Genomic DNA, 19,573 nt, shown 5'->3' with positions numbered 1-19,573 from the left:
AGAGCATTTCAAGCCAAGAGGTGAAATAGCCTGAGACTGAGAGCACAGCTGGAATTCATGGCAGTTCAACAAGATGTAAGAGTCAAGAAAGGAGACTGGAGAGGGGCCTTACACACTTTGTGAAGGAGTTTGCATGTTATCCTAAGGGTAGCCAGGAACTTGTGGAAGGTTTTAAGCTGGGGAATTTCATAATTCCATTTGTATTTGTAGAGCTATTCTGGCTACAGTGTAGAGAATGAATTGGAGTGGGTAGCAAGCCCCTCAGTGATCTGGGATAAAGATGGTGGAAATGGGAGCTGAAGTAGTGGTGGTAGAGAAATGATTGGGGCATGGAATCAGTGTTCTGAATAATTATATATGAGCGACAAGGGAAAGAAGGGATCTGATTTGGGGAGTAGATGGTGTTGCCATTTTTCTCAGTAGTCATAGAAAGCTTGGATTTTGTGATTGCTTTTTTCCTTTTAGGTTTAAAGGAAAGCCCTCTTTGCACAACTGGATGGTATCATCTGGCAGAAGCCCAAGTTAAAATGCATAGACCTAAGGAAGCTGTTCTTTCATGCAATCAAGGTATTCCTGACATCTGTAAGGGTGCCCAACCCTATTTCTTTTCATATTAAAGGAGAAAAAGATAGTGGTTTAAAGAAACTTATATGCTTTATTTTGTATTTTAAGTTACTAATTTAAATTTCATTGAGGTGGTTAAGTAATTCCAAGTGTATATGCATGTAGTGTATTTTCTTTTAAACTAACAATGAGTGTTTTTCAAAGGATCCCTGCACTTGGAATTTTGACAGTCAGTTTAGGCTTGTGTGGAGGTGCTCTGTCTTTGTAACAGGGAAGTTTCTGGTGTGTCCAGGACTTCAGGAATTTTTGATTACTCTGATATAAATAAGAGAAGTCTTAGGCATCTGGAGCCTATTTGAATGTGATCAGATGGGTCACATGAGGGGATAGGAAATCATAAAAGTGGTTCACTGCTCTTGACCTAGCTGGTGGCCTAGCCTCTGTAGTTGAGAAGCAGTTCACCCTGGTCCATTTGAATTCAACTTCTTTTCCCTCAGTATCCCTCATTTGCTAGGTTTTTTACTGATGCTTTGCTAAACCTTTGTTACATTATGTAGCAGATATAGATAGCCATTGTATTTCGGGATGTTCATGTTATGTTACATAAAGGTAGAGATTTTAAATTTAGGTCTGTTCTATTTTTTTTTTTTTTTAATGCAGATATTTCCATAAAGAATTCAGGGAAGAATTTATATTTGGCTCTGAATTATTCTTCATGTATATTGTTTTGGCAATTTATTCTTATTGTATCTCTAATTTATTATTTATCACCCTTAACAAGAAGAAAAAAATGAAGTAATATGGTTGTTTTCATTCAAATGTCCTTAATTTTGTCAGCTCTGAAGAACATAGATAATCTTGGTGTGTCTGGTGGCAGTCTTCATCAGAAGAATCTTTGTCTCCGTTTGAAAGCAGAGGCTTTGATTAAACTCTCAGATTATGAATCTTCAGTGGAAGCAATTTGTACTCTTGATCAGGTAGTCTTACCAGGTTTTTCCCTTCAACTTTATTTTTTCCAGTCAACCAGGCATCAACCACTCTCTCCTTATAAGTATTTACTTTTAAACAGATTTTGCATTAGAGATATGAATTCACCACATCTGCATTTTCTAAATCATTCACGCACGTGGAAACTACTGAAGTTATTTGTTTGCCTTTTGGTTAAGTACTTACAATTTACTTCATATGATGCAATTTCTTTCTTTAGTCTTGTTCTTATTCTCCTTTTCTCTTTTTGCCCTCTTGGGCTATTACTACTTGATTATTATTAATTTGGGATTCTAAATTTTTTCCTTCAATAAAGAGTTCATAGATTATTGATAAGAACAATGAAGGACACAGTAGCTTCATAGTAGACAGTATTGTTTATTTGTTTTTCAGTTTAATAAAACAGAAGGAGATTGATATTTAAGAAGGAATCCTGTTTCTTAATGTTTTTGGTTCAAGCAATTTGAAAATCCCTGGCAAAAAACTAGTAAATTATGAATTATAACAACATGGTGCTTTTACAGATTTTTGTCAGATAAAGGCCATTTTTTTTTATCTAAAATTAAAATTGTATCACTCAGTTTATTGTGGGGTTTTGAATTTTTAAAATATCATTGTTTTGTATATTTCAAAGGGCTTTGCATTTCATAATATTTCATTAAAATTAGAACAGTTGTCAGCATCCTTCAAGAACTAAAATCTTAATTTCTTATTTTCTACTTGCCTTCTACCAGTAATGTATTTTGTGTGAATGCTTTGAGGAGGTCTTTCCAATCTTTGTTTTTTTATTCACACACACACAAAAAGAAAAGTTTCTTAGAGAGCTGATGAAGTCCAGGTCTGAAACAGAAAATGTATGAGCCCAGGACATTTTAGAATGCTAGAAAGCAAGGAAACTATCAAAGCCTACTAGAATTATATTAGAAAGGCTTAGGAACTACCATGGATTGATTGTCATGGCTAAAGGGGAGTTTGAGCACCAGTAACTACAGTGGACAGAAAGATATCAAATATGTTTAAGTTTAAATTCATGTATTCAAGATGATACAAAAAAAAAATCAATAAAACATCCTCAATAAAAAACTCTTTGCTAAGAAACCATTTGGAAACATTCATAATATTTACCCTGCCTTTCCTTTATGAACTGTTCCTCAGAATAATCAAAATTTTTTTTGTTGAAGTATTCCATCAATAAGGAAAGAAGGAATATAGAATTAGAAAAATCACCATTTTGCAATCATAATGAATTAATAGATCTAGGCATTGAAGATCAGTGATTGCTAACATCACCCAGAACAAAGAACTGTACATAACCAAGTGCATGGACACGTGAAATATTCCTGCCAAAGCATCAGACCTGAATCATATTAACTGTTGAAGGCTAACTACTAATTTACAGAAGATACAGGGGACCAAGGAACATGTCAGGACCATGAGAATACATTCAGTAAAATCCAGACTGTGAGAAATGTGACAAGTGGCCCATATTTTTCAACAATTAAATTGTAAGGGAGGAAAAAAGAATGGAAGGGAGCCCTATAGATTGAAGGAGACTTAAGAGACATCAGCCTCTTGAAATGTATGTACTTTATTTGGATTTTGATTAAAACAAATAAATTCTTAAAATGTTTTCTGAGCCAACTGAGAAATTTGAACACTTGCTAATTTTTTGATGATACTAAGGATGTATTGTTGGTTTTGTCTAGGTGTTTGTAGTGATAGTACAATTATATAAAAATGAACTTTTTAGATATATATGCTAAAGTATCAGATGAAAAGTTATAATATCTGGGATAATCTAAGCAGGAGTATAGTGAAATGGGTAGAGAGGTATGGATGAGAAAAGATTGATTTTGAATTAATAATTTAGAAGCTGGATAATGAGTACATGTGGGATTATTGTACTGTTCCCTAATTTTTTGAAATGTTTTTGAAATTTTCTCTAATAAAAAGATTACAAAGAATGAATGTGTTCATAGTGATAAAAATCAGGACCTGTATATCTTTACTCTGCTCTTCTATGGTCATTCCTTAATTAAAGCAAACATTGCTGCTCTGTGTTGAAAGAGACTTAATTTCTTTACAATTATTTTCTAGGTTTCTGATGCAAATAATATCCCAGGACTTTTGGTTCTTAAAAGCTTGGCCTATCTGAACAAAGGCTCATTAGATGAAGCTTCAAAGGTTGGTTTTTTTCATTCAAACTGGGAATTTTTTGGTGGGGGAGGGGCAGAAAGAGAGGAGCGAGATCTCAAGCAGGCCCACTCCCAGCACAGAGCCTGACGTGGGGCTCCATCTCACAACCTTGAGGTCATGCCCTGAGCCGAAATCAAGAGTCAGATGCTTAAATAACTGAGCCACCTAGGTTCCCCAAATTGGGAATTTTTTTAAGCTACAAGTGGCTTAATTTGGATAAAGAATTGACAGATATCTACTTTATAGATTATGGAAGACCTTCTCTCTTCTTACCCTGACCTAGCTGAAGTTCATGCCCTGGAGGCTTTGATTCATTTTACCAAAAAGGACTATCTACAAGCAGAGAAATGGTAAGGATATGTTTAGATTGCTTATAGGTCTAGTCATATCTTAATTTATTATGTTTCTCAAAAATTCAAAATGAGTAGGTTTGATAAAGATCCATTTTGTATAAATTTGATCTGTGTAAGCGTTAGTATTTTTAAGAAATGTTTAACATGTAGCACAGTACCTGTAAGAAAATTCCATAATGGGTATGAAATTTAACTAGCTGATCGTAATGGTCAGTGAGTAGATACAATGTTTGATGTGTCCTCCTAAATGCTTAGCACATTGGTAAAGCTAAAAGGCCATTGTGCTTTTATAAGCTCCTCTTCAAATAGTATTTTTTTCTCATTATAATCTAAATTCTAAAGTAATAACTTACATCTGATTTAGCATCTTTGAATCACTCAAACTTTGTCCCAACTAGGAGTTTCCTAGATTGTGTGTGTGTGTGTGTGTGTTCTGTGTATCTTTTTACTTCCCTTTGGTGACTTAGTTTTCAGAGAGCTCTTGAGAAAGATGCTGAAGTTGCTGAATATCATTACCAACTTGGGTTAACATATTGGTTCATGGATGAAGAAACAAGAAAAGATAAAACAAAGGCTCTTACCCACTTTCTAAAGGTAAAACAAATGCTACTATTCAATTCTTAGTTGAAATGGATTTGTAATAAAATCATAAATAATCAGATAAGTTAGGCACTTAAAATTACTGTTTTCTGAACTGTTTTTTCTTTTTTTTTAAATTTATTTATTTTAAAGAGAGAGCGAGAGCATGATTGGGAGGGACAGAGGGAGAGGGAGAGAGAGAATTTAAGCAGACTTCATGCTCAGTGCGGAGCCTGACGCGGGGCGCCGTCTCACAACCATGAGATCTTGACCTGAGCCGAAACCAGGAGTCGGACGCTTAACCGACTATGCCACCTAGGCACCCCTGAACTGTTTTTTGTTTTTGTTTTTTTTTAACTGGATTTTTTATGGTGTTTCATCTCTTACACATTAGGTTTTGTGAGAATGTTATGTAGATTTTCAAGGAGAAAATAAAAAATGTAGAAGTTACTTATTTCAGAAACACACATTATAGAAGATGAGACATAATTATCTCTGGAGAAAAATATTGTTTTTAGGTAATTTCCACTGTAATATGGGCATATATAATTCTAGATGTTTAATTTCTTATATTTTATTTTATTTATTTAAAGATTTTATTTATTTATTTGACAGAGAGAGAGAGAGCACAAGTAGGCAGACCGACAGGCAGAGGGAGAGGGAGAAGCGGCTCTATCCCAGGACCCTGGGATCATGACCTGAGCCGAAGGCAGACGCTTAATGACTGAGCCACCCAGGCGCCCTGAATTTCTTGTATTTTAGATCTTAAAGATCTAAAAGTCTTACATGCTTATCTTGATGCATAAAAGAAGGTTAATGTAATAATAACTCTAATTTCGCATTTCTTTTTAACAAAGAAATAATATTTTTACACTTGTTTGCATTCTATAAGCAGTGACATCCAGCTTTCCTATTGCTTTAAATCTTACATTAAGGGATGTGTTGGCATATTTTTGTATGTTTAACAAAAGTGTTCTATTTTTCTTTTAACCTGTGTATTTATCTTCTGTGTTTTTAAAAAGAACCTCACAGACAAACTTTAATATTGTGTTACTGTCAATCTTTATTTCAAAGGCTGCCAGACTGGATACATACATGGGCAAAGTTTTCTGCTATTTAGGTCATTACTACAGAGATGTGGTAGGAGATAAAAACAGAGCCCGTGGCTGTTACAGGAAAGCTTTTGAATTAGATGATACTGATGCTGAATCTGGAGCTGCGGCAGTTGACTTAAGTGTGGAGCTTGAAGAGATGGTATGTCTAGTAACTTAAATACTTTTGCCTTTTTATCCTGGGTATAGAAATAGAAATATTTTTATATGTGTGTCCTTGAAAGTTTTTATTTTTTATTTTTCTTTGTAGATGCAATAGAAATATTTTTGCCACTGTTTATGGAGTAAATTTTCTTTTCATTGGCAGACATTACATTACTCATCACTTACTTTTAAAACCGTAGTTGAATATATAACAGTGTAAGTTTAAAAATTAGGAAGTGGTAAATGAAAATACATTTGGGTACTTTACATAGGTGTTGTGTATTTTTATGATATTTGAGATGTCTAATATTAGTCTTTTATTAATTTCAGGAAACTGCCTTAGCTACCCTAACAACAGTAACTCAAAAGGCAGGTGCTGGAACGGCAAAATGGGCCTGGCTTAGGCGAGGACTATACTATTTGAAAGCTGGTCAGCATTCTCAAGCTGTGGCTGAGTAAGATACCTTAGTGCATTTAAACTATTAGCATATTGGTTCCTTAAATTAAACTCTATTTATACCCAAAGTGGACTTTACAAGTTGCCTCATTCCAGGTTATATTTTGAGAGAAGAAATAGCAAAATTTATTTATAGTTGATTGGTTCTTATTATCTGCAAGGCACTGAAATTGCAAAAATGAATTAAGTGATGTCCAGTTGTTAAGGAGTTGGCCATTCTAATGAAGTGAAATCTTCCTAGTGTTATGCATATAATAGGTTCTCAGTGGAAACTTAAGGAATGTTAAAAAGCTGAGGCTGATATCTTTGTTGTTCTCCCAGTGGCATGCTTTGTTTTGGGGCAGGAGATAAATTTGCCAGCTTCATGTGATGTGGTGCAGCTCCTTTTTAGTTATTTGGTTTGAACCATTCTTAAGAATAAATGAAATAGGGGATCCTGACTGGCTCAGTTGGTGGAGCATGCGACTCTTGATCTCAAGGTTGTGAGCTTAAGCCCCATGTTGGGCATAGAGCTTACTTTTAAAAAAAAGAATACATAAAATTGGGCGCCTGCATGGCTCAGTTGGTTAAGTGACTGCCTTTGGCTCAGGTCATGATCCTGGAGTCCCTGGATCGAGTCCTGCATCGGGCTCCCTGCTCGGCAGGGAGCCTGCTTCTCCCTCTGACCCTCCCCCCTCTCATGTGCTCTCTGTCTCTCTCATTCTGTCTATCTCAAATAAATAAATAAAAATCTTTAAAAAAACAAAGAATACATAAAATATATTTAATAATAATAAACACATAATAATAAGATAAGTGAAGGGGATTAAGTAGTACAGACTTCCCATTGTAAAATAAATAAGTCCACAGGGATGAAAAATACAGCATACGGAATATAGTCAATCATGTTGTAATAACTTTGGTGACAGGTGGTAACTACACTTATCAACTACACTTATCATGGTGAACATTTCATAGTGTCTGGAAATTTCAAATCAGTATGTTATACACCTGAAACTAATATAATATTTTATGTCAGCTGTACTTTTTAAACTGTACCAGTTTAAAAAATGAAAAACAAAGACTTTGTGTTTACAAGGAAGTGTAACAGAGCCTTGGCATTTCCTAGTAATGAGAATATAGCATCTCTCTATCAACTAAGTTTTTTTTTTAAAGATTTTATTTATTTGAGAGAGCGAGAGTGAGCAAGAGAGAGCATGAGCAGGGGGAGGGGCAGAGGGAGAAACACACTCCCTCCCCGCTGAGCAGGGAGCCCAAAGCGGGACTTGATCCCAGGACTCTGGGATCATGACATGAGCTGAAGGCAGACGCTCAACCAACTGAGCCACCCAGGCGTCCCTCAGTTTAATTAAGTTTATAAGACCTCAGTCTATATATAAAGTTTTTTGGTTATACTACGAGAGATAAATTTCCTTTATTACTACAGTCACACTGAAAACTTAAAATGAATACTTAAATGTGAATGATCACAATTAATTATAAGCCTTGTATATTTTCTTTATAGACAGGAAAAGAAAGTACCTTTTTTCTGAACCTAACAAATTGTTGTAGCAGTTATTTTTTCCCTCTAATTTGTGAAAACATTAACAAATATATATATGTATATATTTGAATGGAGAAAAAGTTTCTGATTTAGGTCAATATCTAGAATACTGTGATATTTCTGTTTTGGTGGAAGGATCAGTGGGGGATTATTAATTGTCATGAGGCATATGGAGATATATACCTATTTTGGTGGGAAACTGGAATTCTTCCAGATAGTCAAGGAAAAGAATTCTGGCCAGCGCTTGTTTGAAAAATATTTTGTTCTTATTCATTCCAAAATTGTAATAAAATTTTTTAGTATTAAAATATTCAAGTTATATAAAATATATTCAGGTTGTAAAAGGAACAGGTATATCTGCTTTATTTATTTTTTTTAAGATTTATTTGAGAGAGAGAGAGTGCATGAGGGGAGTGGGGTGGGGAGGGGCAGAGAAAGAGAGAATCTGAAGCAGACTTCCAGCTGAGTGTGGAGCCCAAGACAGAGCTCAATTCCACAACCCCAAGATCATAACCTGAGCCAAAATCAAGAGTTGTCACTCAACTGACTGAGCCACCCAGGTGCCCCTTATACTTGTTTTAAATAGCACTTTCGTAAATAGAAGGAACTATGGATATATGTGATTCAGTTGAATTATTTATTTTATATTTTCATTTCAGATGTGGAAGTAGTTCTTTTACTTTCAGTTCTCTTACTATTTACTGAAATTTTAGTTTACAGGCAGCATTAAGAGCAGACCCAAAGGACTTCAATTGTTGGGAGTCATTAGGAGAGGCATACTTAAGCAGAGGTGGCTATACAACAGCCTTGAAATCCTTCACAAAAGCCAGTGAGCTGAACCCAGAATCCACATACAGTGTGTTTAAGGTTGCAGCAATACAGCAAATCCTAGGCAAATATAAGGAGGCGATAGCTCAATACCAGCTGATCATTAAAAAGAAAGAAGACTATGTGCCGGCTTTGAAAGGTAATTTTTTAATACCTCCTTGACTTTTGATAATGGAGTATAAAATCCTTGAGTAAACTTCCTAAATGTATTTCATAACCTAAAAAGGACTTCTTTAGTCAACAGCAAGTGTCTTCTTTCATGGACCTCTTATAGTATGACTTGTTATATAGATTTGAATATAGAAAGAACAGATCTTGTTTTCTAACAATAAATAAATAGTAATATGATAAACATTTAACTTTTAGAACAAATAGCATGATAGCTATTTAATGGATCTCTAAAACAAGAGTTTCCCTGCTCTTATATTTTAATACTTAATTCACTATAGCTTCAGAATATCTCAATACCTTTTAATTACTTTTTAACTTACAGATTTTTTTTCATTTTTTGAACGTTAGGGACAACTTACATTGTTTTGTAATACCTAAATCAATTTTAGTTTCTCCGTATATACCTACTCCTTAACAAAAGATTTTTGGTAATATAAAGTAAAACACCACCATCCATATATAATCTAAATTTTATATGATTATATCTAACCATTTTAAAAAACCTGGAGCCCATTATATGTCCTTTACTCCATTTCTTTTTCTTTTTTAAGTGAAACAATTGGGGTTTAAGTCAGAAATAGTATATGTTTTAAGTGATACATAACTTAGGTCTTGGAAACTTTTTAAATTTTGTAAAACTTTCCTCAAGAGAAGAATTCACATTTATTAAATCTTTAGGAAATTGCTATTTCATTTAATTTTTACAGTGTAGTTTGCTATCCAGTTTTGAATATAAAAAGATCAAATCTTGTTTCACAATAGTTAATAAATAGTAATATGAAGGAGAGAAGCATTTAGTAGCATTTTCAAAGCTGAGGTTTTGAATTAAGTAACTTGCCCAAAGTCAAAGAAATTCTTTTCCATAGATTTTTATCACTTTTAGTACATATTTACTCCAACAGAACCCTGCCATTTGAATTCCATACTAAATGTATGCCAGACCATACTTAAAGATAATTTTTATATAATACTACTGAGTTTTGTTTTCTGGAAAGTGGCTTTAATATCACATCACCACGTTTTTATCAACTTTATTCTAAGTGTTTCTTGTGTGTGTTTTAATAACTATAAACTTAACCTGATTTTAGGTTTGGGTGAATGCCATCTCATGATGGCAAAAGCGGCTCTAGTCGATTATCTTGATGGGAAAGCTGTAGACTACATAGAAAAAGCACTGGAATATTTTACTTGGTTAGTATTATTCTTATTATTCATTGTGTTTATTATCTTAGAATTATAATAAAGCTGAGGTTAGAAAATCTTTATGTATTTATTCTGTTAGATAAAGCAATCATTTTTCAGAATATCAAACATAGAGATACTAGCCAATGAATTCGATAATATACATATTGTATTAATTTTGCATTGGGGAACAGATACAATTTCTTGCACTTAGTAGCAGCTGCCATGCTAGATGCATGGGGAAGGGTGGGAAGGAAGAAGCAGTCTGTCAGGGGAGTGGCAGCTTGGATACAATGTATCAGTGGTACATTCCCTAGTAAGGGCCTGTTTTAGGTATATTGGTAGGGCTGAAGATGAGGGGAAATGAGCAATCTCATTGTTCCTGGAGAGAATCTGTGTAGGAAAAAAAGTGATGTCTAATACTAAGGGAATCAGAAAAATTTGAGTAAATCTGGTATTTTATAGAACTGTAATTTCACTAGCGAAATAGAAGTGTTATTTGTTAGATGATTTTTAAAAGTCTGTTACACATACATTTGAATTTTTTTTTTTTCTTATACATCTTTCTTGTGCTCCCTTTCCTTTCTTTTCCTACTTGCCTTCTCTTCTGGTTCCTGTTGATTTGGTTGCTCCAGAATTGATTTTCTTTGAGTGTGAACCAAATATGAAAAGAAAACCTTAGCCTTTTCTCTCCCACAGATTTTTATTGCTACTTTTCAAGTCTCACATAATATAGATCTTTCCAAATAGGAGAGGGTATCGTGAAGAGGGCATGCTTCGTTTGAACTAGTATCTAAGAGTAAATGTGAACCTTTCAGTGATGATACTTGAGGTACAAACACAGCCTTTCCGACAATGGGAAATTTTGTTCTGGGTAGCATATAGCATTCATAGCCAACTAAATGGAGGTCTATAAAACTTTTTAAGTGATAATCTCCAAATTTATGTTTACTTCTAGACTTAAAAGTTCATATTACCACAATTCTTATGTAAGGGTGATTAGAAATTATTTCATTTTATAGATATTTTATTTTTTATTGAACTTTAAAGGAAATAAGAATTTAGGCTGTTGAAATTGCCTGTTTCTCTTTTTTCCCCCCTCTGTTTTCTTCTTTCATGCTGTCAATTTTATTTTATTTTTTATTTTTAGGTATTTTTATTTTATTTTATTTTACCTTTTTTCACTACAAGTATACTCTTTAATTCCCCCCCCCCCCCGCCATCTCCCCATTCCCCTACCCACCACCCCTCTGGTAACCATCAGTTTGTTCTCTATAGTTAATAGTCTGTTTCTTGGTTTGTGCCTTTTTTTTTTCCTTTGCTTGTTTGTTTTGTTTCTTATATTTCACATATGAGTAAGATCATATGTTATTTGCCTTTCTCTGACTGACTTATTTCACTTAGCATTATACTCTCTATCATGTTGTCAATTTTAGAAATTATGCTAAGATATTTAGGCAGAGGAACTACAAACAGTGTTTTCCTTCCTCCTGATCCTCACAATGGGCTTTCAGTGATGACTGCCATAATTAATCTTATTTCTCAGGAAGATATTGGAAAATGATTTTTGGCTGGACTCTTTTAGTAGAAAAGGCTATGAGAAATGTTCCATCTGCTTGTCCATCTGCCAGTAACATAGCTGATTATTGAGACTTGGCTTAAGTGAAATTGTCGTGTTTTATTTATAAGATCTTGAGAAGAGAAAACTGAAGAGAAATGGATAGCTGAGATTTTTCTCATTCTAAAAGAAGTGACCTTTATCACCATAATTGAAATTTGAATTACTCTTTTAAGCTTGTGCATGCAGTTTTATTTGCTTCAATAAATATGGATTTTCACATTTTCATATTTAGCTTTTAGGTAATCTTGGTCTCAGAGAATAAAAATCCTTTGGACCACCAAATATATTTAATATATTATACATTTACCAGTCTTTTTTATTTGACTGAAGATCAACAAGCCAAAACATGAGTTTAGAATAATTAACTGTGAGAGAGTTACTGACTTGACTACTTTGGTTATTGTTTAAAAAGACAAATACAGAGAGCATAGTTAAAAAAAAGTTCAGTCTTAATGGTGAATTGGTCCTGGAAAATTTATTGACATATTGATTATATGATTTCTGCTACTTCTAACAAAAATGATGAAGAGTACCAAAGAGATGTTTGCAAAATTTCTGGCATTTAAAATAACCAGTTTTCCTTCCCTCCCTTCCTTTCTTCTTCCTAATAGGGAGATGATAAGATGTTATCCATTTAGAAAGAATTTAGTAAAGCATTCACTGCACTTAACCAAGGAAGTAATTTGTAATTAAGATTGTAATGAGAGAGATAAATTTCCTATTGTTTGGAAAAAATTATAAGAATCACACTATTTTTTTAGGGCTCTGCAGCGCCAAGCTGATGTGTCTTGCCTTTGGAAGCTAGTTGGGGATGCTTGTACCAGTCTGTATGCTGTCTCACCATCTAAAGTGAACGTTAAGGTTTTAGGAATCCTTCTAGGTCAGAAAGAAGGAAAACAAGTATTAAAGAAGAAGGAGCTTCTCCATCTTGGAGGAAGGTAATTTACAAAGATTGCTAGTTAATGACATTCATTTTGAATTAGGACATTTTAACAAAACGTTACATTTATTTTTATATTTCCATAGGTGTTATGGTCGTGCGTTAAAACTGATGTCTACATCTAATACATGGTGTGATCTTGGAATTAATTATTATCGCCAAGCACAACATCTAGCAGAAACAGGCAACAATACAAATGATCTTAAAGAGTTGTTGGAGAAATCTTTACATGTACGGTTTTGAGAAATTTTTTATAAACTTTTTAAAAAACTAAGTGCTTTTCTGATAGATGTTTTTGATAAAGTAGATACTATCGTCTTTTCACATAAAACCACATTTATCTTGATATAAATGCTGATGTTCCAAGATATAAAAATTAATCTAATTTTACTTTTCAGTGTCTGAAAAAGGCAGTGAGACTTGACAGTAAAAATCACTTATACTGGAATGCTCTTGGTGTGGTTTCATGTCACAATGGTAAGAACTGAGTAACACTTCAATATTTTTAGAAGATTGTTTTAGGTAATAAAGTTCAGTTTCATCAAATTCTGTATTTTTCAGGTATTGGAAATTACGCCCTTGCTCAACACTGTTTCATCAAGTCTATCCAATCGGAACAAATTGTGGGTGTTCTTTGTATCTATCTATGATAACGAACTTCAAAATTTAGTGTTAATAATTTTCTGAGACTGCCATTTAGGCGGGATCCTAATTGTATATGTATGTTTTTTAGAATGCTGTTGCATGGACCAACTTGGGAGTGTTATACCTTGCAAATGAAAACATTGAGGTAAATGTGTTGTCTGTTTTGTCACATTAAAAGTAAAAGCGTTCTTTATATATGACCTCTTTGTAATCACTCAGCTTCTTGTGGAAAATTACTTTGAATATTATTGTCTATTCTGTATGCCCTCCTATATGCTAGATAATTGATGACATTTGGTTTATTACATATATGAATAGTGAATGTGTAAGATTTATTTTCCTTTCCACACGACAGAAGAGATTTTGGTTTTACAATTATGTTGGGTTTTCATTTAAAGATTAAAACAATTCTGTTATGAATTATTTGGGTGTTTTTCTTTTTATGTGTACATGTGTAAGAGGAGCCCAGTGTAGGCTTTGTTAGGGGTGGGGTGAGGAAGTCACGGGGATGATTAGTATTGTCTTGCAGCTTAAGTGTAATCTATGCTTGAGTGATTTCGATTGGACTTTAATGGATATTAATTCCTTTAGATGCCACAATGTAATTTGTCATACTTGAACAGTTATATATTAGAGAATTGGAAATACAGTAATTGGAAAGGTGTTTGTAGCATGTTTAGAAGTTTCCATAAATCTGTAGGTGATAGCACATCTGTACTATTTTGTGTTTCAGCTATTATATTGAATATCATCCTTTCAAAATAGCTTCAGTAATATTTTCAAGATAAATGAACTCACTGCAAAGATTGCTTCAGAAGACTGTAAATAGAATGAAGGAGAATATTAATTTGGGACTTAAAATATGTGAAAGTATTTTTAAAAATTTAAACAAAGCTAGGTATTAGTTAATAAGCTATGAATATAGTTTTATGATAGCACAGCTCAGTTGCCGTTCATGAGCTTCCTTTTTCATAAGAACATTAAGACTGTTGGGCGCCTGGGTGGCTCAGTCGTTAAGCGTCTGCCTTCGGCTCAGGTCATGATCCCGGGGTCCTGGGATCGAGGCCCGCATCGGGCTCCCTGCTCCGCGGGAAACCTGCTTCTCCCTCTCCCACTCCCCCGGCTTGTGTTCCCTCTCTCGCTCTCTCTCTCTATCTCTCTCTCTGTCAAATAAATAAATTTAAAAAATCTTAAAAAAAAAAAAGAACAATAAGACTGTTTCCTGTCACATATAGATTACTGAGTAAACAGTATAAGGCAGCATATAACAGTGTTTGTAGCAGGAAAATAAGCACACAATGTGCCCAAGTGAGGTAGCTTTAAAGTTTCCTGACCGCTTAGCACAGATTTATATTGATCATTCTTTTTTTGCCCAGTAGCAGATACATGTCATAGACCTCATTGTTTGTTAGTTTTTATCCTACCAGTTAAGCTTCAGGAGAGGGCAATAGATACTTCTGCCTGTGGCTAGCAAATGGATGGGTGATTGGTTAAAAGTTCTACAGACTATGAGGTGCATCTCTCTATTGTCCTTTCACTGGGGACCAGAACCCCTAAGCCTGTAGAGAGATCTGTTGTACCCACGAGTTTTTAGGACTATGTAGTTAAAACATGGTTTTAAACATTGCTAGTTGTGTTTAAACAATGAAGTTTTAGATTTATAAGTGTTTATGTTGACAGGTATGACTTATCTTATTCTCTTATGCTTTTTAGTTTAGTACTAAGTTAATAAAATGACATGTTATTTTTTTGACTTTTTTCCTAGCAAGCTCATGAAGCTTTCAAAATGGCTCAGTCTCTTGATCCGTCTTATTTAATGTGCTGGATTGGACAAGTAAGATATATATGTTTATTAATAATCCTAAGATATAAACAACCTATTAATATGTAAAGTGCTTTAAGTAACCTATTAATACAAATAACAATGATAATAATGATAACAGGTAACATTTGAGGACTTCCTTTGTGCCAGTCACTGTGCTAGTCTCTTTGTATATATTATTTCAGTTAGTCTTTCATCGATCCTTTGAGATGGTGGTTGTTATTAAACTTTTCATGGATGGGGAAATTGAAGTTTAGAGACCCTAAGTATTGTGCCCAAGGTCATACAACTTGTAATGATTAAGCTTCGATCTGGGGGGCTTTGAGCCCCATTAGTCTGACGTTAATGCTAAAAAAAAAAACAAAACCAGAACTGTTATTTAAATGCACATTTACCAAAAAAATTAACATTGACAAAAATCATTTTGATTATGTTTTCCCATTATCTGTAAAATCTTTATATTTGATTTGATGTTTGTTTATGAATATTGTTCCTCTGCTCCCCTGAAGTTTAGATTTGTGTATTGCCATATAGGAATCAGGATACTCGGTTACGAATGTGAGTCCGTCACTGACTGATTATTTTATCTTAACATATCACTGCTACATTTCATTTTTCTAACTTGAAAAAGAAGGGGCTTGGCTGAGTGGCCTCCAGGGTCTTACCTAGTTGAGTTGTAATGAATTAGTAAGTGGTTGATTGTTTTGGTTCAGAGAATAGCAGGAGCATCACCCATCTCAGGAAATCAATAATCAGAATTTATATATGTTTGGGGCGCCTGGGTGGCTCAGATGGTTGAGTGTCTGCCTTCAGCTCAGGTCATGATCTCAGGGTCCTGGGATCGAGTCCTGCATCGGGTTTCCTGCTCAGTGCAGAGCCTGCTTCTCCCTCCCTCTCCCTCTGCCACTCCCTCTGCTTGTGCTCTTCTGTCTCTCTCTCTGTCAAATAAATAAATAAAAAAATCTTAAAAAAAAAAAAAAGAATTTATATATGTTTTATTCTACTTTTGACTTTTGGGTCAAATTCTAGTTAATTGGTGAAGCAAACAGAGTTAGAAAAGTTATGAACTGTGGTTCTATGAACTGTGATAGCATCTGGGAGCAGTGGCATTATTACTAATCTCTGTGTAAGTTATTGGACTCAAGGTGCCCAAGAGTTTGATTTCTAACTGTTCCCAGGTGCTGGTTCTGGTCCAGGGACTTCAATTTGAGTAGTACTGCTCTAGGTCAGGAGATTTTGGATGCTAATCAGAGCCACCTAAGTATTTTTTTTTAATTTTTCAATTCTTTTTATTCTTAAAAATAATTTATTTCAGATATTAACTGGTAGATTTAATTAAAATGGTAACAGTAAAAGTAAGACCTAATATTATTTCTTAAATAATATTAGTAATGTATGACACTTTTAAAAACGTGAATTTTTTTTATAAAAGATAGATGAGTTTGAAAGTAATTTTAACTTATCTCATAGTCTATAAAGTTAAAGGCATAGGTATGTTATTTAAAATTCTGAGGCACTTTCGGGGCGCCTGGGTGGCTCATCTGCCTTCGGCTCAGGTCATGATCCTAGGGTCCTGGGATCAAGCCCTGCATCAGGCTCCCTACTCTGTGGGAAGCCTGCTTCTCCCTGTCCCACTCTAACTGCTTGTGTTCCCTCTCTCACTGTGTCTCTCTCTGTCAAATAAATAAATAAAATAAAATAAATTCTGAGGCACTTTCAAAAAATAAATATGTTGAGACTCTACCCCAGGTCTGTGGAAACTAGAAAGCTAGGGGTAAGGACCTCCTTTTTTAAAAAAAGCTTATCTAGGTGAATCTGAGGTGATCCTATGGTTAAGAACCCTACTCCAGACAAATACCAGTATGAATGGATCAAGGGTGAAAGGGAAGGGAGAAGTTAGTGCAGCTTCATCAGTGTTCTGAGGAATTTTATGTGGATTATTCCACCATTACCTGGTTGCAGATGGAATTCAGAAAGCATTTGCCAGCTTAAGGGCCAATTTAACAAGTCATTCTGGTCCTCTGAGCCATGAGAATATAGTAGCTAAGATTAAAAAAGAAATTAGCTCTGCTTTTAAGCATAGCTAGTATACTTTTGAATCTTCCAAACAGTTTCACTTATTATTGTTATTATTCCTCTTAAACATATTAAGAACCTCTTTTTTCCTTTTATAGGCTCTTATTGCAGAGACAGTTGGAAGTTATGACACAATGGATCTTTTCAGGCATACTACAGAACTCAGTATGCATGTAAGAATTTGACCATTTTTGAGGATTCATTAATGAATAAAGTATTATGCTTGCTGAGAAAATGAATACAGAGCAGTATCAGATGTTAATAACAGCAGTTGTCTCTACTCTTTATTCTGTCTTAGAAACAGATAAGCTGTCTTTAAAGAACTTCTCATTTTTGTCTTCTGTTATCTTTCAAAAGCTGATAAAGAAATGACATGGAATTTAATAGATATATAGTAGTCATGCAGAATTGAAACTGAGACTCGAGGACAAAATCAACATGAGATAAGGACTAGACTTGGTTGACATTTCTTGATTATTTATGAAGTGTTTTAGAACCCTTTTGATTGGTAATTATTAGTCTTATCTGTAAGAATGGTGCTGAGAAGAAGATCAGCCCATTGGGTGACGCTCTGTTTTCTGCACTTTATTTAAATCCCATTTGATTCTTCTACTTAGGGTTGGAGTAAGTAATTTAAATATGCCCTTAGCTGTGTTGAATCATAGTGACTCTTCATTTAGAGGCACTTAGCAGTTGACTTAAAGAAGACTAAGATGTGATATTTACTGTATTGAAGTCTACTGTTTTATAATTTTTATTGGTATATTTATTACCTTATGTTTACTTGTTAACTTTGTCTTTTTTATAGACTGAGGGAGCAATAGGTTATGCGTACTGGGTCTGTACAACATTGCAAGATAAAAGCAACAGAGATACAGAGCTGTACCGGTACAACATTGTTCAGATGAATGCTATTCCAGCAGCACAAGTTGTTTTGAGTAAATACATAGGTAAGCTGTTCAGTATTTGAATAACCATTGACACAATTTAGTTTTTAAAATTAGTTAATTCCAAATTAAATATTAGTGTTCCTTAAGACATGAATTTGCCCTTTTTTTCTCCCAGTGGCCAAGCAGTCTGCTTTTCAAATTATAGTAATGACTTTTGAAGAGTGATGAAAATTGCTGTTACCTAATGCTTACAATAAAACTGATTTCCGTGTTGTAGTGGAAAGCATTTTGGAGCCTGATGGGCCTGAGTTGCTGCTGTTCTCTCTCTGCCATTTATTCCTCTGCAGTCTTAGGCCAAGTATTTTATACTTCTCTTAACTTCTGTTAGCCTTGTAAAGTAGAGATAATAATTGCTAGGTGGTAGACATATGAAAATTAAGTGTGATAATCTGCTTTAAATTCCAAAACTAGTGTGTTTAATCTCCTGCTTTAATACCTGATTTTTCTTCAGGATACTGGAAAAATACGTTTAGGTTTAGGAAAAGGACAGAATGGTGAAGTTTCATTAACCTTCTATTGTAATAATTTCCTTTCTTCCTTAATAAAACTACCAGGTTTTTTTTTAAGATTTTATTTATTTATTTGACACAGAGAGAGACAGCGAGAGAGGGAACACAAGCAGGGGGAGTAGGAGAGGGAGAAGGACGCTCCTCGCCTAGCAGGGTGCCTGATGCGGGGCTCGATCCCAGGACTCTGGGATCATGACCTGAGCCACCCAGGCGCCCCAAAACTACCAGTTTTATTACCAGTTTAATCTTGCCATTTACAGCAACATGAATGGAGCTTCAGAGTATAATGCTAAATGAAATAAGTAAAATAGAGACAAACAGTCAAATAAGTCAAAAGAGAAAGAATAAAATACCGGGTGATTTCACTCAAATGTGGAATGTAAGAAAACGAACAAATGAACAAAGTTAAAAAGCAAGAGAGGTGACAAACCAAGAAACAGACTCCTAGCAATAGAGAACAAACTGATGGTTACCAGAGGGGATGTGGGTGGGGATTGGGTGAGAGAGGTGATGGGGATTAAGGAAAGTAGTTGTGATGGGGGGGTGGAAAAGTACCAGTGTGTTTTAATCTCTACTCCACCTCTTAGTAGCTATAATGAAAGCTTGGGCATATTAACAAATTGGATTTTAGTTTTCTCATGTGTAATATAAGAATGAAAGTATCTATTGCTTAGAGTTTAAATGGGATGATTTATACAAAATGTTTTGCAGAGTACCTGGCATACCCTAGATGCTCAAGAAATGTTAGTTGCACTAGTCTTTTATTTATCCCTTGACAAATAAAGAAGCAAGAAGTTTAAGCAGGCTCAGGGACAGTTGAATATTATGAAGAATCAGATAAACTGAAAAGCAGAAGAGAAAATTTCTCATCATAGGTATGGAGAGGATTGTAAT

At 34.5% G+C, this 19,573-nt stretch overlaps 1 protein-coding gene across 5 annotated transcripts in view; it reads left to right on the top strand.

Moving 5' to 3' along the window:
- SKIC3 (SKI3 subunit of superkiller complex) overlaps positions 1–19,573 on the top strand; it is a 157,760-nt gene that overhangs the window by 99,549 nt on the left and 38,638 nt on the right. For all 5 annotated transcript variants that reach the window (XM_064596393.1, XM_064596392.1, XM_045898797.3 and 2 more), the window contains 17 exons: positions 466–567; positions 1,402–1,541; positions 3,649–3,735; positions 3,994–4,097; positions 4,568–4,694; positions 5,754–5,933; positions 6,266–6,390; positions 8,649–8,902; positions 10,023–10,125; positions 12,499–12,675; positions 12,764–12,908; positions 13,076–13,154; positions 13,239–13,300; positions 13,411–13,467; positions 15,088–15,156; positions 17,319–17,393; positions 18,029–18,170. In XM_064596393.1, the coding sequence (XP_064452463.1) occupies positions 466–567; positions 1,402–1,541; positions 3,649–3,735; positions 3,994–4,097; positions 4,568–4,694; positions 5,754–5,933; positions 6,266–6,390; positions 8,649–8,902; positions 10,023–10,125; positions 12,499–12,675; positions 12,764–12,908; positions 13,076–13,154; positions 13,239–13,300; positions 13,411–13,467; positions 15,088–15,156; positions 17,319–17,393; positions 18,029–18,170 (2,028 nt within the window). The remainder of the gene's footprint in view (positions 1–465; positions 568–1,401; positions 1,542–3,648; positions 3,736–3,993; positions 4,098–4,567; positions 4,695–5,753; positions 5,934–6,265; positions 6,391–8,648; positions 8,903–10,022; positions 10,126–12,498; positions 12,676–12,763; positions 12,909–13,075; positions 13,155–13,238; positions 13,301–13,410; positions 13,468–15,087; positions 15,157–17,318; positions 17,394–18,028; positions 18,171–19,573) is intronic.

This window comes from Mirounga angustirostris, unplaced genomic scaffold (genome assembly GCF_029215605.1).
Source record: "Mirounga angustirostris isolate CCGP_5_RB_7025 unplaced genomic scaffold, mMirAng1.0.hap1 SCAF_7, whole genome shotgun sequence".
In the NCBI taxonomy this organism is placed as follows: domain Eukaryota; kingdom Metazoa; phylum Chordata; class Mammalia; order Carnivora; family Phocidae; genus Mirounga; species Mirounga angustirostris.
This window is presented reverse-complemented; position numbering and strand designations above follow the sequence as displayed.